The 19,718-nt window shown below is 43.5% G+C and overlaps 1 protein-coding gene across 1 annotated transcript; it reads right to left on the bottom strand.

The window, feature by feature from the left end:
- Window positions 1–404: 404 nt before the first annotated feature.
- PKN3 (protein kinase N3) lies at window positions 405–18,211 on the bottom strand. Its single transcript, XM_063174612.1, has 22 exons — window positions 18,145–18,211; window positions 14,548–14,830; window positions 13,860–14,008; window positions 12,926–13,055; window positions 12,662–12,813; window positions 12,091–12,286; window positions 11,622–11,810; window positions 11,279–11,388; window positions 10,660–10,803; window positions 9,605–9,680; window positions 7,998–8,184; window positions 7,214–7,325; window positions 6,342–6,418; window positions 5,559–5,625; window positions 4,897–4,988; window positions 4,361–4,537; window positions 4,211–4,273; window positions 3,592–3,668; window positions 2,948–3,090; window positions 2,602–2,709; window positions 1,955–2,035; window positions 405–1,282 (listed from the first exon to the last, which is right to left on the bottom strand). Exons 1-22 carry the CDS (start codon window positions 18,166–18,168, stop codon window positions 1,070–1,072), a joined length of 2,850 nt encoding a protein of 949 aa, XP_063030682.1. The 5' UTR covers window positions 18,169–18,211; the 3' UTR covers window positions 405–1,069.
- Between the last annotated feature and the right edge of the window lie 1,507 nt (window positions 18,212–19,718).

Below are 19,718 nucleotides of genomic sequence, written 5' to 3'. Positions count from 1 at the left end.
TCTCTAAAAACCCTTCCCTTTTTGCCCAATGAGCTAACATTATGAATTTAAGACATGAAAATGTATCTGATCAAGTATAATTACAAGACAGATTATGAGGCAATGAAATCACCTTTAACTCACTGATTTTCCAGTACTGACTGTCATTACTTAGCTGTCCCCAAAAATGATACAGGATGTACACACTGATAAAATCTGTGGAGACATAAACTGACTGCAGTCATTGGTATCTCTCAGTTGATGACACCATGCAACATGTACAGATAACCTGAGTGAGAAGGAAGAAAGAAAGAAAATATTACTACTGGCATTTATGGAGAAAACAAAAGTCCTGCCTGTTGAGCATTTTAGTTAGTCCTGATCTGAAACATTTAGCTAACACAAAGGAGATGAAAAGCTGAGTATTTATTATATAGAAAGGTATCTTTATTTTCAAAAAAGAAAAAAAAAATGTGCAAAGCTGTGGAGTTTGATATCATTATAAACAACAGTTAAGAGTTGGCATCCTTAAATAGAAAGATTAATCTTCCTTCCAATAAATCACTTGGATCATTATCCAACATCATTGTCTTGGTAGTGTTAAAATCCATTCCTTGGCTGGTATACACATTTTTATGAGTGGGAAATGGCATACAGTCATTACCAGGAGGAAATGTTGCATCTCTAGAAAATCACTAAGAAGTGGCCACTCCCCTGCTATGCTACAACTTTAAAAATCACACTACTTACTTAGGCTTTTTGCAAAGAGTAACCTAGGTTGCAGAGATAATTTGATTTCAAGTCCAGCTTAAATTCCAAATTTCATCTACGTTCAATGACAGAAGAAGATACACCCTGTCAAATGTTAATTATTCCTTAAAGGTAACTGACATCCTTCCTACATATGAGGCTGGAAAACCACAGCTGAATGTGGCTGGAAAGCCACATTCAGCTTTCAGGGCACCTCATGCTGGGGCCATCAGCACTACCTGTACTACAAACCCTGTTGGCTTTTCCACTGGCCCTGCAAAGTCTCCTCTATGCTCTCTCAAGGTGGTAACAATCTCTTCATGTTTTTGTAGCCCAGGAATCACACATCTAAAAGATGTCTGGAAACAAAGTCAAAGTCCTTGAAGACAGTCTGCTCCTTCTTGGTTAGGACAGAAACCTCCTCAGGAGGAGTAAGGATTGGCTTTTGGGAGGTGAACTCTTCATCAAAGTTGCTGATGTCTGTTGGATCTCTCAGTGTAGGCACAAAGGGGGGCTTCAGCCTCCTGGCAAACAAGGCATTCCAATCAATTCCCTGTAAGAAAAGGAAGGCAGAGATTCCATGCAGTTTATTTCACAGCTACAACTGTATTTAGGAAGGACAAAACTACAGCTGAGCCACGGCCAGGTGGATCTGTGGATCCCAGCAATTTCTGGTGACATCCAAGTTCTTTTCTTGCTCCAGTGCAAAGCCAGACAAGGGTTATAAGGCTAAAAACTTCTAGACAGATGAGTAATAATGAGGAGAGATGGCAACACCTTTGCCTGGAACAAACACATACCCCTGACACAAAGCAATTTAGCCTCCATTTCTTTTAAGAGTCATGTGTATCCTGCAAATGCAGGTGATGAAACAGACTGACTGACAATCACTGTGATCTCTAGATAACATCTTTGATGCTGCAGTTTAATTTTAAAAGGAATATTTGTTCATGTCTCTAAAGTTAAGTATATTTGTAAATAGAAGCAGCACAATCAGAAATAAACTGACTCTGAAAGCATAAAGATCCCAGAAAACAGACTTGGGGGATGTCATTTCAAGCAGGACTTGAAACACATATTCCTGAATGAAGTAATGAGGTGCAACAGAAACTATCACTAAGATCTCCCTGATAACAAAGGGAAATAAGCCTCAACACCAACAGAGAGCAAATCACTCTCTGCTCAAACACAAGAAACAAGGGAGAGGTTTAAACCAAGTTCCTACCTTAAAAAAGGGCTGAATTTTAATCTCTTCTGCATCTTTTTCCCCTGCTCCCAGTCTACGCTCTGGACATTTCCGAAGCAGCTGCAGAGATATCAGTTCAAATTTAAACAATGGGAACCAGAATGAACAGAAATGATGTTCCAGAGAGAAAAACAAAAGAAAGGAGGTGGACTGATCCCTCGGTGTTTCCTCATTCTCACTTTGCACCAAGGTCATCATCTGCCAGGAATAACTCAGACCTAGTTTCTTGTAAACAATTTGCCAACAGCAATAAGATACCTGCCATAAACTGCATGGAGCATCTCAGCTTAATTGTGCACCTGTGACTATGGGGTCACATTTAAAAACTGAATCCAGCCATCTCCAGTGAATGGCTCTGACATTCTTGCCCTTGAATCAAGACTTCTCTGTGCCAGACTTAGCAGGAACAGTAAGCAGCCTGCTTAGTCATCCTTCCACGGAAGAACTGCATTTACGTAAAGAGAAGGGAGGGGAAATACGTGCAAATTTTAAATATTTCCTTAGCCTATGTAGGCAGCTCCACATTACACACACAAATGCTGTACAATCCTAATCAAGTCCCTCTGGATCCACTTACACAGTAAATGCAAATTGCTCAGGCTCCCAGAGACCCAGCAGCCCTTTACCTTACGGATTATGGCAAGTGCTTCAGTTGAAAGGAATCGCGGATACCGAACTTCATCATTGACAATGCTGTCAAAGACTTCCTCCTCATCATCTCCAGGGAATGGTGACTGCAATTGGGACATGCTATTATTCAATCCACATAGCACCCATTCCTCACTATTAAATAACCATAAGACTAGCAGGGAGTTGTATGGATTAATTAATTACTGTTTGGCAAGCTCTATGAATGAGAAAAATGTAACTGAGGTATTAATAAATAGTTGGCTACATTTAGCAATATTTTACCTGGGGTGGTCAGGTCCCCAGGCCTGGTTAGTGAGATGCCCTGAGGGAAGCTGGCCTTACCTCACCAACAAGCATCTCATAAATGAGCACACCCAGGCCCCACCAGTCCACTGCCCGCGTGTACGAGATGTCTGTCAGCACTTCTGGGGCCAGGAACTCAGGGGTGCCACAGAAGGTGTTTGTCCGGTCTCCAAAACCTATTCCTATAGGAAAAGGACACTTTGCTAAAATCCAGCACAAGTTACTGAATGGATCTGATGCAGCCTCACCTCCTGAAAGCTGTAGTTTGTCTCCTTATGTTGTTACCTGGGCATGGAGAATTGCTAGTGAGAAGTGTGAAACCTGAGGCCCTCAACCACTCCAAATAACAAATATACAGACAATGCTTAAATAAAGAGCAAACCCAAGGAAACTTCCTGCTTGTTTCATTGCTCATTTACTCATCTACATGTTTTATATGATCCTATATTCTGGCTCCTTTGAGCAAACAAGCACATTTTAAATGCTTTCATAAATCTCCTGAAGATTACACAACAAGGTGCTCTTCCCAAATTCATCATGGCCAGACAGGTGAGGAGTTTTTTGTTGTTTGGCTTTTTTGATGTCAATTTTTTAAATGGGGATTAATACAAGTTACACACCTACTAAACCCCAGATCCTAAACTGATCCTGATGGCTCAATTTAAGCTTCTCCAGTTGCTCACCTTCCTTACACAGTCCAAAATCTGCAATCTTCACAAATCCTTCAGCATCTAAAAGGAGATTATCCAATTTCAGGTCCCTGCAAGCAAAGGAGATGAAAGAAAACAGTGGATGAAGACTGAGGATTGTCACCCAACATGGCTTTTTTGCAAGAGGCAGAAGGTAGGTGTTAATAAAGAGAATAAAATCTAGATTGAGTAAAGTCTACATTTGGTTTAATCATGCATTGTTTGGAAGATTCCCATTAATTTATTGATATTTTCCCCTAAACGAAAGGCTCAAAAAGCAGCATGGAGCTGGGTGGGGATTATTCATCTGGAAAAGAGCTCCCACAACAACATGACAAATGACTTTTTCCAGTGAAAAGAAAGCAGTGACTTACAGGTGCCCCCCAGAATGTATTGACATGTCACAGAGGATTAATCACCTGCAACATGCCAGATGAATAGCTTCTAGGTGACTTTCTCTACTGTGAGCACGATGAACATGCTGATAGTGACAGGGAAAATAAAGACAGGCAGAAAGATTAGAAACCCCAGCAAGAAAGTGAGCTTCAGACACAGTTACAGAAAAAAATCAACCTTCAAGTTGCTGAATTGTCTTGAGTCTCTGCTGCATTACCTATAAACAATTTTCTTCTCATGCAAGAACTGGAGCCCCAAGACTACACAGGCTGTATAAAACCTAAAAGACAGAAATAGTTATCAGGCAATATATGAGATTCAAGTTAAAAATTTATAGTGCCTGGAGACAAGAGCAATTCTAACTCACTGTGCCATATGCTCTGGAAAGACATCTTCGTGTATGCGCATCATCAGATCCCCTCCTGGAGTGTATTCCATCACAAAACAGGCATGGTGAGGGGTCTGGAAACAGGCAAACATGTTCACAAGGAATGGATGATCAGAAGAATTGACCACCTCAAATATTCGCTTCTCACAGTTCAAGCTGCCAGGATTCAAAGAATGAAAACGTCAGTGCTGAACAGCCTCAGCAGGAAAGACTGTTTTGAGAAAGAGAGGATGAAGAAAATGTTTATATCTGAAGTTAGAGAAATAAAAAGTGAGGGGTAATATAATATTTATCTCGTATATTTCCAAACCTTGAGTTTTAAAGTATTCTTCAGGTATCATTCTTACAAAAGTTAGACACCATTCTAAGTTTCCTTATTTCTGATTTTAATTATCCAAGTCTTAAGGTCACATTTAACTTTGAGAGTACCACAGCCAGTACCATACCTTTAACATTAGATTACAGTTGTGGTAATGTAGCCTCTGGCAATAGCACCATCTCTAAACAAAGCTCACCTATCAATTTCATCTCTCCTAATAATGTCTTTTTTCTTCAAGGCTTTGATGGCATACAGCTTCCCAGTTGCCTTGTATTGGGCTAGCAGTACCTGAAAGACAACAGAAAAGCTGTACTTTAAGCAATTTTGTATTTCCTTATCAGATTACTTTAATTCAAATTGATGCTAACTATTTCCATCCAGTCCAGACAGTCATCCTCAAAACCAAACTCAAGGAACTCGAAAAACACAGCACTTCTGTTTTGCAGCAGTCCAGAAGGATGTCAGTGTAAATTATGTCCTTCTCCCATACAGCACTATCACAGCTGGCCCAGTGCTTCAGGAGCACCTCAGAGCTCTCACAGAGGGAGCCATGCAAAGTTTTGGGAATGGAGCTCTTCCACTAGTGATCCTCATGAAAGAAATGGTAATGATGTGCCTTGATTTAGCACTCTCAGGACAGAAGGAGAAAACCTTTCTCCAGGCTTTGAAGTCACAAATCCTCAAGAATTTTGACTGTTAACAACAGTTACCAGCTGCTTATGTGGCTGGGCTGGGTTTGCTGTTCCATATCTGCACTGTAACAGATCTCTCCTGTCCTGCAATGTTTCTACTCAGACCTCCAGGCAGAGCCCCACTGTCACAACCACTGCCCTCCTCCACAGTGGACTTCTCTACTACCTTCCCAAAGTGGCCACGGCCCAACATGGCAATGCAGTGAAAATCCTCCAGCTGAACTGTCCTTTTCCTGCAGAAAAACAGAGAAGAGATAATACCCAAGAGATGCATGAGCAGATATCAGTGTGTTTGTGTTAAGAAAAGAAGCTCTGTATAGCAAAAAGAGAAGCAAACAACTGTGCCAACCACCCCTCACCTAATCCTGACAACTAAAGCTTGTGCTAGTGTTCTGCCACTTAAGAAAGAAGAAGGTAACCCTGATGAAAGGAAATTGTCTTTTTTAAACAATAGTTAATTGTTTTTTTACTTGTCTGGGTATATTTACTGCTGTGTATCCCTGTTTTAAACAAAATGTGTCTGTAGAAGTGCCACAGACTATAATCAACCTCCTGTTTTATGCCTCCCATCATAATAAGAGACAATGTACTGCAAATCAATAGAAATAGAAGAGTGTGAGGGATGCCAAAAGTAGTTCTGGAATGTATTACTTAGCACACAGACACATCTAAATATACTACACTTACACTGCAGTACACAGTGTAAGAGGTGATTTAGTAGAAGACAGACTCAGTATTTGGGTTAATGAACAGATAAGACACAGCAAACATTCAGACAAGTGAAGTTCAGAGCAGATTTTTCATTGTATTGTCCACACTCAGCATTAAAAATTTGTTGCTGAGAAACCAAAGCACACGTTGAGCAGAATTTCAGACTTCATGCTCAAAACTTTGAGCCCAGTGACTTTTTAATCTGTGACCTGAGACAGCCCATGCTATCCACAGTTACCTTGGAGACGCTGGGATTGGAAATCCTGTTACAGGAGAGCTGCAAGGCTTCTCCTCAACATGTAGCCTCTTCAGGCACTAGGAGGAGAATAAAAAATACAGTGGGTCATTCTCTGAAATCACCAAGTCTAACCTGAACACCCACATCCAACTTTTCTCCTCTGTCTGGACCCAGCATGACCATAGACATGTTCTTGCAGATGGTCATTGCCTCTGTTTGGACATAAATAGCATAAAAACAGATTATCTATGAGCACACAAAACTATCCCCATGTACAATAATTTTAATAGGGTCAAATATTTTAAAATAAACACTTTTAAAAGTCTAGGATAGAACATTTACTTCCTAGATGTCAAGAGTCACAATGATCAAAGAATGCAGTTTCCTCTATCACAAAAGCCAAATGAGAAAGGGTACAAACAGGTGGCAGAACAGGTCATTTTACTGCTCAAAGAAATTTCCTGCTCATTCCTGACAGAAAAGTAGAGCTGCTCTTGGTTTTGCCCAGTTTCTTTAATGACAAAGAACCTCATTTGCTTCTGAAAGCCTGCTGAACCTCCTTCCCTGCTTTCTCTGTGCAGTCTGTTCTGTACTCTTGCCCTGAACTCCCAATGCTGACCTACCTCCTATTTTGCTTCCCCAAGAAAAGCAAGTTATCATTTTTTTTAAAAGAGGGGGAAAAAACCCATACAACTCTTTTTGAAGACTCCATGCCAAAATGGTTCCCTGGATTCTGAATTCCTGGAGATCAGCCAGCTAATGAGGCACCTGCCTAAAGTATAGCAAATTTCTTCAGTAATAAAGTAGAAGAACAGGGTTTGAAAGAACAGCAACCAGCAAAGACAACATTCCCAATTAGCCCAGATGGTTACCGGAGAATCTGCAGGGGATGGAGCTGATTCCTTGGAGTTGGCCATCAGAAAAAGCCGTGGAGGTTTGGGTGGTGCTTCATCAACAAATGCAAGCTTAGCCACAGGGAAATCACTGCATTTGTGAGACAGAATTGAAGGAGATTTTGCCTTAGGGCAGAGCATTGTACACAGACACCTTTGCATCACCTCTGCTGTGTTAGTTCAGTCCAAATCACTGCACAACAGGACACCCTGGCTCATACTGTGAAGTACCAACAAGAAATATTCTCTCCTAAATTAATTAAAAGTTGGTTAGACTCACAGTCTAACACTGGCTCTCTGATGCTATAAAATTAATGAAACACATGTATGTAGAAATAAGTCTTTAAAGAAATCTTGATTTTAATAGCAAGACAGTAACTGAGTAATTTTTTTTCCTTTCCTAAGTCCTATGCATCAGTGGGAATAATCTCTTTAGAGAATAACTGATTCAATTTAAAAAATATTTTGGGGAAAACTTTCTTCTATAGCACATTCAAAATCTCAGCTATGTCCCTTCTGAGTGCTACATTACTCATGAAAGCAGAGTGCATTTTTTATCACAACAATCACATGGTGACCTTGCATAGCTCAGTTACTGTACTGGGGAAGCCATTTAATGAATGGTATTTTCTTTCCTTTAGAACACAGAAACTGTACATCTTTTTTTTCTAGAAAAAATTAGTGTCTTCCTCCACCTTGGTAAGGTGCAACAGAATTTTAAGATCTACCCTACACCCATTCCAACACTCAGGACATCACTTACCTACTCAATTTGGACCCTGAATCCCCATGACTTTGTGGGGAAACTGGAGGAAAGTCTGTGTGATTGGGATCATGAAGTGGGGGACTCAGAGTGCTGATGGAACTACAGGGAGGGAGGAAACTCATCATCAGGCGACCCCAAGCTGCAACATTCATGTTCATTTGGGGAGCTCGGAGAAATTCCTTCCCTGGAGGAGCCAGAGTCAAACATCAGTAAGATTACAACACAAAAATTACAGTCTCACATAGTGTTAAACTCTAGTTTTCAACTAAACACCTGGGGGTTACCCCAAAAGGGCAGCTCACCCTTGGGAGAATGGGCTTTTCTTCAGGGAATAAAGATCAATGATGATGATACAGATCTGCTATTTCAGCTAAGTTCAGCTCCATATAATATCATAACAATCTTCAAGTTGAAATTGAATAGAACATTAATTGATTTTACTTCAAGTCAGGTTTTCTTCTCTTTCAACACTACATTTTAATTATGCAGCCTGCTAACACATTCTGAAAATGTGTTAAAAAGAGTAAATATTTGGGATATTTTCATTATTTTTACTACTTCCCGAAGAGTATAAATATAAAATCTCATTTATCCTCACTGCCACAAAAGCTCGGTATGTAAAGTTTCACCTTATTCAGCTTCACAAGGGAGAATTTGCAGAGAAATAAGAAAGTATGCAAGCTATTCCAGTCCATAAATCTCAAACCTGAGCCAGCTCAGCATTTTATGATGACAGCTCTAGAGACTTGATAGTCAGTAGCCTGTTCATGCTACAGTGTTCTGTCATTCAGAGTTTCCAGAAAAGCTCTCAATATCTGTTCATCAGTAACAGCATGGCTGGTTAAATTAGTACAGTTTGAGTCCTGGATCTTCTCATAGAATCATGGGTTGGTTTGGCTTGGAAGGGACCCCAATGACCATCTAATCCAAACCCCATGCCATGGGCAGGGACACCTTCCACTATCCCAGGTTGTTCCAAGCCCCATCCAACCTGGCCTTGGGCACCTCCAGATATGGCACAGGCACAGTTTCTCTGGGCAACCTGTGCCTCACTACCCTCACAAGGAACAATTTTTTTCCCAATATCCCATCTAATCCTGCCCTGTCAGTGGGAAGCCATTCTTCCTGTGTCCTGTCACTCCAGACCCTTGTCCAAAGTCCCTCTCCAGCTTTCTTGGAGCCTCTTTAAGGCACTGGGAGGGGCTCCAAGGTCTCTTGAGAGCCTTCCTGAGCTCAACAGCCCCAATTCTCTCAGCCTGTGTCCAGAGCAGAGAGGCTCCAGCCCTCTGAGCATCTTGGTGGCCCTCCTTGCTGCATGAGGTCCACATCTTTCTTATGCTGGATGCCCCAGAGCTAAGTGATCTATTAAACAACTAGCAATTAAATCCTCTTAGCAATGTTAATTGTGAGTAGCAGCACCATGACAATATTACATTACACATGAAGCTGCAGCCAGACTGCCTGCACTTCATGTGACTGAACAAAATTTCACATACATTGTAATTAGAAAGAGTTTTAACATCTCTCAGATTGAGTAGGACAGCAGAACCTCCTTGTGTAAACCCCTGCTCTCATCCTGCTCAGTCACTTCTCCAGCAGCTCACCTTTCTGTTTGGGGAAAATGCGCTTCTGTCGCTGCAGTTTTGGTTTCCTCTCAATGACAGGATTACAGAACATCACCTGTCAGAGAAGCAAAAGAGATTTTTCAGGATTCTTCATTTAAATTGTAAATCCAAATTTTCACAGATGCCTTTTTTCTCATCAAAATCTCCATTTCTATCTGTTTGGTAAATTTTGAGTCAATCCCAGACTCCAAACTTGGTTATTCCAGATTCATCCTCTAACCAGCTGCTACTTCAGTTATGGGTTTAGAGACTGGAATTATCTGCTACCTGAAATTGAGAAAACCCCCAGAATTAAGACCAATTTATATTTCCCAAAAATTTTATCTAATTTGAATGAAATGAAATTAAATGAAGCCATGCATAAAAAACACGCCCATTTGTAGGATAACAAACACAGCAGTTCATGGCACAGAAGTAAAAACAAAAAAAAACCAAAACCAAATGCCACAAACCAACCACAAAAGAGAAGAAGGCAGGGAGAGAAGGCAAATTTTGGTACATGAGGTTTAGATCCTACTTTGGAATGATAACTACAGGAACTCTCATCACAACACAAAGGAGAAAATGCTGCGGCCTTTAAGGGATTATCGAGATTATCTCTACATTGATGGTACTTCAAACTATTATTAGGCTCAGAAAGATGATAAAATAAGCATAGCCAGAGGGAGTTTGGATCTCTGATTCTACAGTCTCTGTGATTCAATTCTGACCATTAAGCCATATGTTTAATTAAAGTGCCACCAATGACTCATAATGAAAGCAAATAAAAATGAGCGGATTTCACAGCACACACACACAGGGTTACAGTGGAGCAGCTGAAGAGTCACTCCAGGCTATGGATGTGCACATCTATTCTATCCTGTTGTTCCTTGTTCTTCTATGGGCTATGATGCAAGAGACTTTCAGGTATCACTCTGCACTTCTAGATTATTGCTCCTTCCATTCCTTGTACTCTGGGTTGAACAACTGCTTTCAGGGCAGATACCCTAAAGAGACAGAATTCTCTGAGAAAGAAACAAAGCTTACATTTATACCTCTGCAAAAAGGATTCCTTGGGGCTCCAGCGAGAGGCACATCCCATGACGTTCATTATCAAGAAAATCATCCAAACGTAAAAACTTCACTGCACAGAGCTCTCTCCAATCTCTCCAATAAATTGCAATTTCTAGTTCACGAGACTGGTGGGATGGGTGAATGGTGGGGGAGAAAACAAAGGCAGAATAATTACATATTGCTCCATGCTCTAGAAATGGCACGTGTATTTGTGAAAAAATAATAAATAAAATAAAATCTAAACTAAAGAGTATGCATAAAATACTTCTTTAGTGCTTCTGTTCCCTGCTTTTGATGTTTTTAAATCTTCTTAGCTACAGACCCTCTTGAAGTCCCCATTTAGAAATCCCTAAGAGCCACTTTGCTGATAAGATGAAATAAAACTGCTCAGATAAGGAGAGAAGGACAGCAGATGCTGCTCAAGCTGAATCTCTGGCAGTGATGCTCTGCCTCCAGGGGAAGGCCAAGCTAACTGGCAAATCAAAGGCCATGGGGACAGCAGCAATACAGGGTTGAGCTGAGTGGAATGACAGCTAAACAAACAAATCAGGTAAGGTTAAATGGAAAAATAAACACCACATGAATCTGAGGCACACTTACCCGGTCCAGCTCAATGGCAAAGCTCTGGTCCCACGCCTGGTTATTAACTGGTCCCCAGTTTGTTTGGCCAACCACTTTATTGTCCACTTTGAGCACAGCAAGGACCTCATCTGGACAAAGGCAGAAAGGTGGATTATAACATTTAATCTCTCATGCTGAAGGTGCACATCCCAACCAATTTTCAGGAGAGTCCTAGGAGGACCAGGCATAATGCAATTCATTTTCTCTCTTAGTTTTGCAGAAATTGGGTTTCTTTTAACATCACTTGTACCAGGCTGGGCCAGTGAGAAGCCCCCTTGCTCTGATATGCCTCCAGCAGGTCCACAGGGAACCCTGTACTCACTGCTTGGCTCCTCATTCCGGTATTTTCCTGCAACACCACGGCCATGGATGCCCAGGCCAACTCGTGTCCGGGAAAGGGACCTCAAATCACTGGGGCTGCCACAGATGGGAGAAGAACTTGTCATTCGGGAACGTCCTGGAACATTTTCCAATAGATCCTGACACCCCATCAGCCTCACTTCCAGCGTTCCTGAGGAATTTTAGGAGAATAAGGAATATTATTATATAAAAGATAAAGTGATTCCAGTCAGTCTGATTTCAAAGAGATCACAGAATTTCTCAGATTCACAATTTCTCGCTTAATAGTTTAAATTGAGCAAATCTATATGCTCAGAAAGCTCTGCCTGACCTAGAAGACAGAAGTCCAGCTGCTAGAAAATCCAATGTCAATATGACAACAATGAGAAAAAACAGAATTCATTTTTCTCTCTGTCCTCCTCACAACAACATGTGCTGCAGGATCCCTTTACCTGTAAGGGCTGTAGGTTTGATGACTGAAGTGGGTTGCATGCTGCCATGCCGGGCTCCCAGGGAGGAAGTGTTCACCAGCTCCTGTTTGATGAGGGCTCTTTTTGGGTGATCAGGAGAAAGCTCACTGAGCTGACGTTCCAGGGAGAAGCGCAGCAGATCAATCTTCTGAGAGGACTCTTGCAAACGACCCTGAGCCTACCAGTGTGAAGGAGAACAGAAAGCAGGAAGAAATTTTCCACGTAGAGCCATGTAGACCAGGTATTATTAACTGGAGTAAGCTTAAAAAAAACCCAACAAGACAACATCTTGATAATACAGGATACAGATAAATTAAAGACAAAATATTTTCCCACAGAGCTTGAACTCCCACCAGTGTCACTTCTGGTGTTCTTGAGAAATTTCACCAAAGCAAGGAATGCTATCCCTAGAAGGGGAAGTCCAGTCTGCCTCGACAGAGAGACAGGAAATTCCTAAATTAGTAACATGGTTAACCCTGATCATTCATGCTAAATCATTAATGTGGAGGCATGATACCACCCTCTCAAGAAGGCCTGAGCAATGTCTGCTTACCTCAGCCAAAAACTTGCGATCCTGTACCCGACTGCCCCCCAGGATCTTCAGCACATTTTTTGCCCCCTCTGCTACAGCAGCTTCAATGCGCAGGTGATGCCTCAGCTCCTCAATCCGCAGCTCCAAAGCACTGATGGTGGTCCCCATCTTCACTGGCATTTGGGAGGTAAAACATGGCAAGGATGAAAATCAAGCTAGTACTGTGGATCTTAGGGCTCTGTCTGCATCTGTTGTGGGCTGTATCAGTTACTTAAAGCAGGTTACCTGCTGGATCCACTGTATCTTCCATCCCTCCTGCTGACTGAGATACTTTCACAATGTGCATGCGGATTATTTCAATCTTTGTCTTGCTGTCCTGAAGCATCTGCTGAGCTGTAGCCAACAGCTTCCTCTCCTGCCAAAAGGAATCAGATGCAGAGAGAGAACCATGATCACTACAAATGGCTGATGATGATGATGTGCTCACATATGAGGGTGAGGTGGTACTTGCATGAAGGGTCACAACTGACTCTGAAATGGAATACACAAGTGGTTACGTAAAGGAGGCACCACTGGGGATCAAGGACTCTGAGATCACGATCTCCATTTGCACAGGGAAAGGACAGGTCAAGGACGTGCCCAGTTAATACCAAATCCTGCAGTCACTGAGACTCCTTGTTCCCTGGTTAACTGCACTTACAGTGTTCTGTAAGCAGAGCAGAGGTTTTGAACACATAAAAATATCACAGCCCTCTTACACTGCTGGTCTTATTGAATTAAGCTTCATAATAAGCTTGTATTTGAAATGTTTTAAATTATCTTTTGACTTTTAAATGCGATTATGCCAAACTCAAAAAACTAGATGAATACAAATCCACTAAACCTCTGAAAATTTTTCTCACATAAAGAGATACCACATGCTGTGTTTTATCCTAAACAACTCACTGATATCAAAACATCACACCAACTAACTCAGTTACAACACCAATGCTTTCTTAGCTTTCTTTCCTCATCAGTGACTTAATGCACCTCTTATACCACCCTTATGTGTTGTCATTATGCTGAGACTCAAAGTACACAGCTAGGATTCAGGCAAGCGATTTTTGCAAATTAATTTCCGTCCCAAATCAATTATCAGAGAGAGATTTGTGTATATACTTAAAATACAAATTTTGATCCAGTAATCCATGCTCCCAAATGGCTCTTTATTCCTGCTTACCTTGGATGCTGAATACATTTGGATCATGTTCTCAGCTCCTTGTTTCACTTTCATTTCAACATGCAGCTGCTTTTTCAAAGCTTCAACCTTCCTTGCCATGGGGTCTGGGTTTCTTTCCCAGAGACAGGGATCTGGAGATACAGATCCATCTGCACAAACAACACAATCAATACCATTAGTCATCTTGTCTCGTTTCATTTCACCAGGTTACAGGTGGGTGACTCTGCAAAGGAAAGTTAGGCTATAAAATAAGGTACAAAAAGGTCTTGTCTACAAAATAGATTGGGAAACACTTTCAAATAAAACTCAAGCTCATATCTGTTAATATTTCTTAATTTATCAATGAACCTGTCATAACAAGCACTCTTCCAATTTTATACTCATTATCCTATGAAATACTTGGATGTTGAACTGCCCAGAAACCCTATTCAAATCTCTTCAATTCCACCTACAACCTATTCCTGAATATAGCCCATGCCTACCACTCTCAGCTGGTTTTCTCCCTATACTCCCTTTCACCTTTATAGCACCATTCTGAACTCTTTATACCCCAGATAATTTCATCAGATAAAAACCAAGACGTTCCCAACACTGATGAGCCCTCAACATAAGACTATGCCAATTCAATATCTCTAGAGATTGAAGCACTCCAAGAGAATGTTGCAGCCAATCATGACCCAAGAACTACCTGTTGGACTCTTCTCTTTGTCTGGTATCAAAATCCTTGCATTGAGCTCCTGAAGTTCCCAGTGCAGCTGCTCCAGTTTTCTGTTGGAAGATTTCAGCACGTGCTCGATGTGGACAAGGTTCTTTCTGTCAGTTGTGGCTTTGCGCAGGTTTTCTGCTCCCTCTTTAATCTTCAGTTCCTTCTGTATGGCCCGGCGGAGCAGCTCCTTCTCACCCTCCAGCTTCTGCTGGAAGCTTGGATCCATTAAATTCACATCACTGCCCAGCTGCAAGAGAGAGCTGCCCTGCAGCCCAAGAGCATTGAGCAAGAAGATTTCAGAGAGTTCAAATCCAACCATTTTTATGACACTGCAGCAATACCTTCATTAGATTCCACTCCTTCATTTCTTTCAGAAATTCCCAAGTCAATCTTTTCACCAATTTTTCAAGAAGACAAACCTACATTTCAATTCCAGAGGACAGAACACAACTTTGATCTTAAGATGCTTTAATTTGATTTTAAATCATAATGGAGAAAAACCTTCATTTTATTTGTCCCCTTGTTATTTAGTGTCTACACACATCTTATTCTTTAAGAGTCAAAGTTCAGCCAATATTTGCTCTTGTTCTAATTAACATTACCTTTTACCAGTTTGATGTTTTAGATACATATTTTTATCTGATTATGCCTTGATGCTGACTGCTCAAAGACATGTCTCAGCTAATCTGTAAGAGCTTTTAGGAATGCCACAAGCATGTGTTAACCCTCAGCTGTTGTCCCTGAAGAAGAAAAACCAAGCCCTACAGCTGTTTTTACAAATGAACAAGCAAAAGAATAAGTTTGACTGTGTGCTGTGTCTGAAAAGGTGAGCAGACTAATGTCTCAATCTCTGTTCTCTAAAGGCCACGTTAAACACTGATTATTTTGAGTAGCATTAGTGGCATTCACTCTTGTCCTGGGCTTTGTTTTACATCATTTCAAACACCACTTGTTCTAGTGAGATATGGCTCAGGAACAGCTCTGGACAGAGCTGCTCTGTCACAGACTCGGGACATACCCAGTTTGGGCAGAGCAGAGTTTATCTCACTGCCCAAATAAACACTGGATTCACACAGGAGCTGCAAAGCATCCCTAAGGGTGCTGCCCAACACCACAACACATCCAAGCAAGAGCTTGTGCTTCTCCCTTCAACAGGAAGAGCAGCTTTAAGGCATCCAAAGCAATGAATGCATTCATAACCTCCCATAATGACTCACACCCATGGCTTAAATGCAAAAGAAGTGGTCAAGCACTGCCACAGTAACTGGCTTAACATCACAGAGCACATCAGTGCCTAAAGACAGGGCTCAGGAATCCCGACTTGTTTTCACACTCTGTCACTGGCTGACCACATTTCCAACAACAAACCACGCTGGCTTTGTGTTACTCATGTACATTAATACACTTCCAGAGTGTGCTGTGCATCCAAAGCCTCCTCCAGAAACAATTACTTAATCAAAGACTCAACCAAACATCCTTGATTAGTTTTTGCTACAATTTCAGTCCAATAGCACAAAGAAAAAAGGAAAAAAAATCCATTTGAAAAATTGGCCTAAATCCAAGCTTTGGCTGCAATGGCCAAAATAGGAGTTGTTCAGATTGGTAGCAAAACAAAAAGGTTCAGACCAACATCCTGATTTCAGGAAGTTCTCGCCCAATTAGTAAAGCCAGGAACTAAGCCAGAGCTTTGAAAGACATCCAAAGTTTTGTGAGGAAGAATTTGAATCATGGAGTTCCTGAGTCACAGGCAACCTTTACCAGCCCTAAGTTGGAAAATCAAAAGCTCTTTATCCAGTCTGTAGCAAGTTATTAAAAGGAGTATGATGGTTACAATTCCTATTTAAATAACTAATAAAAGCACATAGATTCACCTTCTATCCAAATTATGCAAATGGGTGTAAGAATTTCCCCCCCTGGATCCACTCAGAGTAAAGGAATGAGCAGTGGTACAACAGTAGTACCAATAAAAGGTGCTGAATATGAAGCTCTGGGTATTGATTCAGAGAACAGGTACAGCCTCAGCAGTTCTCAGGTCAATTTTCCCTACATCAGTCTCTGCCAAAAACTAATCTGAATATCAGTTAATGCATCAGGCTAAATTTCTATATTTAGAATGTAACATGTTTCACTTCCCCATCTTGCCCTCTGCGGATCAGAGGGTGCCATAGCATGAACATTGTTTGCACCAGGAAGATAGAACACTCCACTTCTGAGAAGCACGGGAAAGACAAATTTGCATTTGGGTTGAGCCATTTTGCCTTCTGGCTCAGGAATTTCGGTGGGGTGTCCTGACACTGCCACAGCCTGTGCTGCAGCTGTTCTTGGGTTCCCTGGAAAGGTCAGTCTCCAACACAATCCTGCAACACATTTACAGCTTGCAGAGAAATACCCAAAGTAGCTGAAATTGGCTTGCTTTTGGCACTTGTAGTGGGGATGCTGGAGCTCACCCAGAATTTCTGCCAGGCTCGTGTCATACCCAAGTGTCCAGACTGCTTTCTAACCAGCACAAATTTCAGCAGTATGAGTTACACTTAATCCTTTGGATTGCAGCCAGGGAGATCCCATCCCATCAATTATGCCCAGCTTGGAAATGAGTTTCACCTGCACAAAGCCCAGAGCAGTCCTGCCCTTTACACTTCTACCACTGACACAGAAATTGATTTATAATTTGACTTAATAAGCCAGTGGTGAGGCTGCCATCCTCCCTGCAGCCCAGACATTCCCAGGACATCTTAAATCCCATCTTTCACACCAACTTCATACCGTAGGGATGAGATGCACGTTGGGGAGCCTCATACCAGCTACATTCATGTCTTACAAGAAAAAGTCACGGCTAATTCAGGAAAAAGACTCTTTGTGGTGCTGCCTGGACCATTCCAACTCCAAGGCTGAGGGCTGAAAGCAGCGAGCCACCGGGATGGGAAGAACCCGGCAGCCAGCGCTCTTTGTGTCGGTCCCTCTGTCCCATCTTTCCCAGATTAGGCTTGAAACTTTCGTCTCAAGGGAAGAGGGCAGAACATCTTCCCCTCTCCGGGGAGCTTGTTCCAGACACGAATGTTTTCCCAGCCCGGAGCCTGGCTGCCCTCCCGGCCCCGCGCCAGCCGCCTCGCCCCCAACACCTCCTCGACGCCGAGAGATTTCCTCAGCAGGCACCAACTTGGCCCGAACCCCATTTCCCTGAGACGAAGAGGGACATTTTTAGGGGATCCCATCAGCTTCCCACACCCTCTCCCACCTCCTTGGGGCGCGGCCATGCAGGCGGAGGGGGAGCGGCGTGAAGCCCCTCAGCACAGCCGCCTCTGCGGGGACTCCCGGCGGGGGAGAGATGGAGGGACCCCCACAGGACACAGGGACTCGCAGAGGGCGCAGGGCCGCAGGGCTTTCCCGCTGGGGACATGGATGGAGGGACCTCAGAAGGGCGGAGCGGGGTGCGGTGCTTTCCCGGCGGGGCAAGGATGGAGGGATCCCCAAAGTGTCCAGGGATCCCCAAAGGGCACAGGGAACCCCAAAAGGCGCGGGAACCGCCTTCCCTCCAGGCGCTGCTCGGCCCGCTGCCACCCCCGAGCCCTCAGCGCTCACCTGCGGGGTCGCCATTGCCGCCATTGCTCCGCCCGGACCGGCACTTTTCAAACTCGGCGGTCCCGGGGCCGCCGCCAGCGCCCTCTCGCGGGGGCGGCCCGGGGGAGCCGCCGGCGGGCAGCCCTCGGGAGCCGGAGCGGGACGAGGAGCGGGAGCCGCCCTTCCCCACACGGCCCCGGGGCAGCCGCCGCTCCCGCCCCGGGCTGAGGAGGCGCCGCCGTCTCCGCCCGCCCCGGGGGAAAACGCGCGGTCGGGGTCCCGTGAGGCGGGGGGAAGGAGCGGGGACGCCGCGGACGCGGAGGTACCGGACCTCGCCCGCCGGGGACGGAGAGGCTGAGAGAGCTGGAGGGGTCAGTGCCCGCGGTGGCACAGAGCTGCGGGTCCGTGCCGAAGGGAGGGGACGGCAAGCACGGTGGCGGATCCCCGCTCCGTCCCTCTGGAAGCCCGGAGCAGAAAGCCCCGCGGTGGCCCCAGCCGGGCCCTTTGTGCCGGGGCCACCGGGTGGTTCCCAGTTTCAGTTCCCCACACGGGCTCGTGACCGGCGCTTGCTCGAAGGGGAAGCAGCGAAGTGCATCTCTGCTTGCGACGGGATCCTGCATCCCATCCCTGGGACGGGGCGATGCTGGGCTCTGGGGAAGTTTTACCCTGCAGAACTTCACACGCAGTTTCTGCTGAATATTTGAGTGAAAAAACGTCCTACTTGCATTGGCGAGGCTGGCAGCAATCCCCTGGCTACCGTAGTGAAAAAACACCGTGCTGCAGTAGTGCCACAGCATCACACAGAACAGACTGTGTGTCACAACGCCAGTGCTTTAAACAAAATAATAATATACTTCTTGTTTTCAGGTGCTTAAAGACGCTCCTCAGCAGTATTACATAATGTTACCATCCTACTAATACGCTTTGCAGTAATGGAGAAGTACACAACTGTGAATCAGAAGGCATTTAGAGGTGATAGCATTCCCACATACAAATTTAGAAACATACTAATAAACAGAAGTGTGTTCCTTTTACTTAATTAGAAGTTTTTCTAGCCTAAACATTTTGTAAGTGATTTGCAACTGAGTAATTAATAAAAGGAACTCATGATAAAATTAAAAATTTGAACCTAGCTTAACTGATTTGAATTAATAAAGCCTTAAATGAATACAAAGCTTTTGAATATGCCCCTGTTGTTAATAAAGCAAGTGCATTTGATTAATATAAATCCTTCAGAAACCTGATGCTATTTAGAGCATGGTCCAGGCTGTTTAGTGTTTAAGCAATTATTTTGACTGTTCCTTCAGTGGAAATACTGGAAAGGGGAAAATCAAACTAGCAAATGTAGACTGAGTTCCAGAGGAGCAGGGGTGTTTCCACACCTCCAGCAGATCGGATCAAGGCTGTGTTTGGCAGTCACTGGGGATGAGCTTGGGGGGGCTCTGGGCCGGGGTCCTTTGCCCACCGCGAACTCGGGGTTCCTACAGCGGCTTCCCCCTCTTTCCTTCAGCTCTCAGACCCGCCAGGGGAGGCAGAGGAAGGGCAGGGGGCAGTTCAGAGATGCTGGGGAGCTGGAGTTCCCCAGCCTGGAGGGA

The sequence above is a fragment of the Melospiza melodia genome, chromosome 22 (assembly GCF_035770615.1).
Source record: "Melospiza melodia melodia isolate bMelMel2 chromosome 22, bMelMel2.pri, whole genome shotgun sequence".
Taxonomy (NCBI): domain Eukaryota; kingdom Metazoa; phylum Chordata; class Aves; order Passeriformes; family Passerellidae; genus Melospiza; species Melospiza melodia.
The sequence above is the reverse complement of the archived record's forward strand: the minus strand, read 5'-3'. Positions and strand labels throughout refer to the sequence as shown.